Source organism: Metarhizium robertsii (genome assembly GCF_000187425.2).
Source record: "Metarhizium robertsii ARSEF 23 chromosome Unknown MAA_Scf_8, whole genome shotgun sequence".
Taxonomy (NCBI): Eukaryota; Fungi; Ascomycota; class Sordariomycetes; order Hypocreales; family Clavicipitaceae; genus Metarhizium; species Metarhizium robertsii.
Window position 1 is genome coordinate 102,009 of NW_011942226.1, and position 4,116 is coordinate 106,124.

General features: G+C 47.8%; 1 protein-coding gene across 1 annotated transcript; it reads right to left on the reverse strand.

Moving 5' to 3' along the window:
• Window positions 1-947: 947 nt before the first annotated feature.
• Window positions 948-2,252, reverse strand: MAA_00883 (Peptidase S1/S6, chymotrypsin/Hap, active site protein; the record flags this gene model as incomplete). Its single annotated transcript, XM_007818881.1, has 3 exons — window positions 948-1,590; window positions 1,654-1,877; window positions 1,995-2,252. 3 exons carry the CDS (start codon window positions 2,250-2,252, stop codon window positions 948-950), a joined length of 1,125 nt encoding a protein of 374 aa, XP_007817072.1.
• Between the last annotated feature and the right edge of the window lie 1,864 nt (window positions 2,253-4,116).

Below are 4,116 nucleotides of genomic sequence, written 5' to 3' on the forward strand. Positions count from 1 at the left end.
CTGTTACCTACGGATGGTGATGTCCGGGACCCGCAGGCTTATTGGCATGCGCAGCGGTTCAAGTATCCCAGACTCTCGCGAATGGCACTGGATTTCATGACAGCCCAGGCGATGAGCGCGGAGTGTGAGAGATTATTTTCGGCGGCGGGGCGCATGGTAACACCTCTTCGGAACCAGCTGGAGGCAAGCACGATTGCTATCTGCCAAGTGCTGCGGTCATGGCTGCAGGCAGGCATTGTAGATGAAGTTGATCCTATACTGCTGGACAAAGCAGATGAAGCAGTGTTAGAGCAGGTGATTGAGGAGGAGGGGATAGGAGAATGGCTTAAGGGTTTGCAAATGCAGACGCGGAAGGAAGAGGCTGGGTGGGAGTAAGCTTGTCTTGACTGATAGGGTTCCGCGCTCTTGCTGTGGAACCCGCCGTGCGGGTATGGTGTTCCGTCAACTAGTCAACTCAACGTCAATCAAACTCAATATAGGGTCGAGGTTGATCAACTCAACGGATGAATTGCTTATTAAGCGGCCAACTCACTCAATAGACGGCTGAGATTGGTTGGGTTGAGTTGATCGCCACCCTGCCTGCCAGGATTTTCAGACAGGTCTGCGCTACGTAGCTGTCTCTCCTGTGAAAACGCTCCAGGGCCTGATGTTGGATGCGCCATTTGATCGTAGTCACCTGTTTTATGAGTCTCCCCCGGATGGTATGAAGATGAAGATGAGGGATCAGCGTCATAGGAGACAACAGGTTCTTACACAAAATCCCTACAAGACACACTAGAGTTCTGCATAAAAAATTACACAATTGCTCAAAGCTTAACTAGATGACTAACTAGTGTAATGGCTATAATAACAGCTTGGTCCACGGAACTCTCAGCTTTCGGATGATTCTACCCCTTGCAGTCAACTGCTCTAACGTGTAAGGGGTGGCGTAGTATTTTAGTCGTTACTTAGAGGTCCTTCTTGGCACACTGAGCAAGCACGTCGAGATCCCCGGGAGTCATATCCTCCTGTCCAATGCAAATCTTTGCATTGTTTATGCATTGACCGTGTTTGCCCGGCTCCCGTTGGTCAGCACAAATTTGCATTCTGTCAACGCATTGGCGGAGCTCCTGAGTAGTTGTGTCGGGTTTCCATTCAGCTATGCAGGGACCTGCTGCGGCCCGACAGGCAATCGCGTCGTTAAGGAACCGGTTACAATGTTTCCCCACCTCCGTGGTGGCCTTTCTTATCCTCAATTCCTCAGAACTAGGATAACCAGACGCCCCAAGATATTCCTTAATAAAAGGAATGTAGCTGCTGACTCTGGTGAACACTGCGGGAGCCAGGTTACATAAGTTGCCTTCTGCGTCCTCTATTCCGAACGACGAGAGACCGATCAAATCTCCCATTTTCTGGTCAATAAGAGGACCACCGCTATCAAATTTGCATATACCTTTGCCATCTCCACCCGCGCATACTATTGTGTCTCTACCAGCAGCACCCGAATCCAGCTTCGAACACTTCTCCCGTGCGTGAATAGGAATGGTGACCTTGCTAAGTTTACTAGCTACCCAGCCATGCTGGACAGGTGTAATCGCACCTTGTGTGCCCCTTCCCTCTTAGTTAGCATCTTTTTGGTTTAAATTTTATAATGCTAAGCTAGGTAGCACTTACCAGCCCACGGCTATTGCGGTAGAATTGGCCATGGGGTCCGAGCCGTCCGCTGGCAGCGTCGCATACCCAATTTTGTCGCTCTTCTCGATCGGAGTTGATAATTTCAAGATGGCAATGTCATTAAGCCAGTAAGCCTCTGTATACTCTCCTGTAAGATTCAATTTATCATGGTCAGGTCTATGAGCGGCTACGACTTTTGCCTCTACTCCTCCAGTATTCGGGTCCTGTATGATTATGTTGTTAGCTTTGTGCTGGTTGTCAACGTTCTATTAGCAGCACCGAGGTGCTAGATGCTCCAGTAATCAACGCGATAGCCTAATAAAAAAATGGAGCAGACTTACTAGCGTTCCTGCCCTCGCAATGACAGGTCGGTCATCATCGTAAGTGTTGCTGGCGCAATGAGCAGCAGTAAGAACAGTAGTGCTATCCAATAAACTGCCGGCGCAAAAATGACCATTCTGCGACTGGATACTAACGATGGGTCCAAACTCTCCTTCCTGTGCTTCTTCTCCTCCAGTTATCCTTTTTTCAATAGATGCTGCCGCTGCTGCCACAGCAGAAAATGCAGCAGCTAGTGTAATAGCGGTTTTAGGCACCATTATGAAAGCAGGAGCTGCGGGTGGGTTGCTGAAGATGGGCTTGTAGAAGAAAGACGTACAGGATACAGGAACTTCAATGGATGGATGTCTTTACTGTACTTATCACAGTAACTATTTATATTATAAGGCGTTAAAGAATTTACGAACCCTAAGGCACTTTTCAGCCTGACCGAAGCTTGGCAACCAGTGAGCATGATCTTTTATCCCAACCTTAATTTAAGAGTAAGGGACACATCTTATGCGGTCTGAAAGATAGCCTAACAGATACCTGCGTAACTAAAGCAACAAGTGTAAGGACTGACTCATGAGCATAATCTGTTATCTATATCCCTATCCTTGCCTTGCGTCCAATCGAAAGCAACACGTCTTACGTAGCACAAAGGCAGCTGTTTGCTAAACCAGCTCCAGCTAAGCCCCTTACATAGAGGCTAGAGCAGAGCATTATAGTAGAATAACATAGCGCTGGGTATCATGTTAAGTTATATACCTTTAAAATTTAGTAAATTTAATCGCGAATACAAAGTAGAAATTATCATAGACATCGCATCGGCCAAGTTCCTATCCACAACTTCTCCATCCAGTGCACTGGCTTGACGGGGTTATTCCTCAGAGCCACTGCAGGGAGGGACGGGGCTGACTGGAGTGGGGCTGGCTACCGGGACGAACGATGTAAAATGTAGAATTAGACAGGGATAGAGGCAAACTCTCCTTTACACACCATTACAGAACGCGAGCAAGCTATGGCCGGCAAACGCAGGAGTGTGGAGGAGCATCGGCGAAGACCAAAACGACGAGGGAGAATAGGTAGTTAAAGGTTAAGAAGATTACATGGCGCCAATATGATGTATTTCTTACTATGGAGGTTCATGCATCTTTGAGTATTATTCATGCTCGTAGTGTTATTCTATACGCAATTCATATCCTCTCGTATTCAGGTTGACATAAGCGCACGGTACCTTTTCTTTCCAAGAGGTGACAGAAGAGGCTACCAGCCAAGCTGGTGCTGACAGGCGATCCGACCAGACTGGCCATTAGCATATACCTGTATTTTGCCCAAGTTATAGTCGATTCTCATAGTTCCGGACTTTTTACGACCTCTGAATACCACGCTTGGACGGAGTTGCTTGTACATAGACCGCGTGGCTCGGACTTTGCTCTGAGCCTGGTCAACTCGGAGCCCCGCTGCCCCGTCGAACGCTGTCGTGGACAATGCAACTTAGGCACAGCGGAAATGCGTTTATGCACTCATGCGCCATTCCTAATCTTTCTGCTACGCGTATGCAATCGGGGATATAACGTTAGTCCTTGTTATATACGATGCATATCCTCTTCATGACGTATTCTGGCGTCGTGGTTGATAGATTGGATGAGGCGAATACTGAACATCTGGGGGGAGACCAAGCTGCATAACATGAGTGAGGCACATATGCCGCGATGATATGCGTGGTTCTAACGTTTTAAAATACGGGTCGTGGAATCACCAGTGGTAATTTTCGACGTGGCATTCAAAATGGGAGCGGTGTGGAGTGTTGAGTGCATGGAGCGGTTTCTCGCGAACTGCTCTACAACTGGAGTTGCAGTTTCTACATGATTAATCCAGTAACTCATCTATTACTCCCATCATGAGCCAAGTGAGGCATCAGAAATCTAACGCAGGATATCAAGTGCACGCAGGGACGAGTCGCAAGCGAAACGCCAAATTGTGTACTCGTGTGTCACAAATAATGCACGATCTTTGATGAGTCTTGTGAAACAACGTGTTACTTTAGAGTAGAGGAGTTCCACCCGTGGAACTCCTCTACCCGGGTGGAACTCCTCTACTCTACAATGCCCAAGCATGAAGCAAGTCATGCGCTATGTTCGG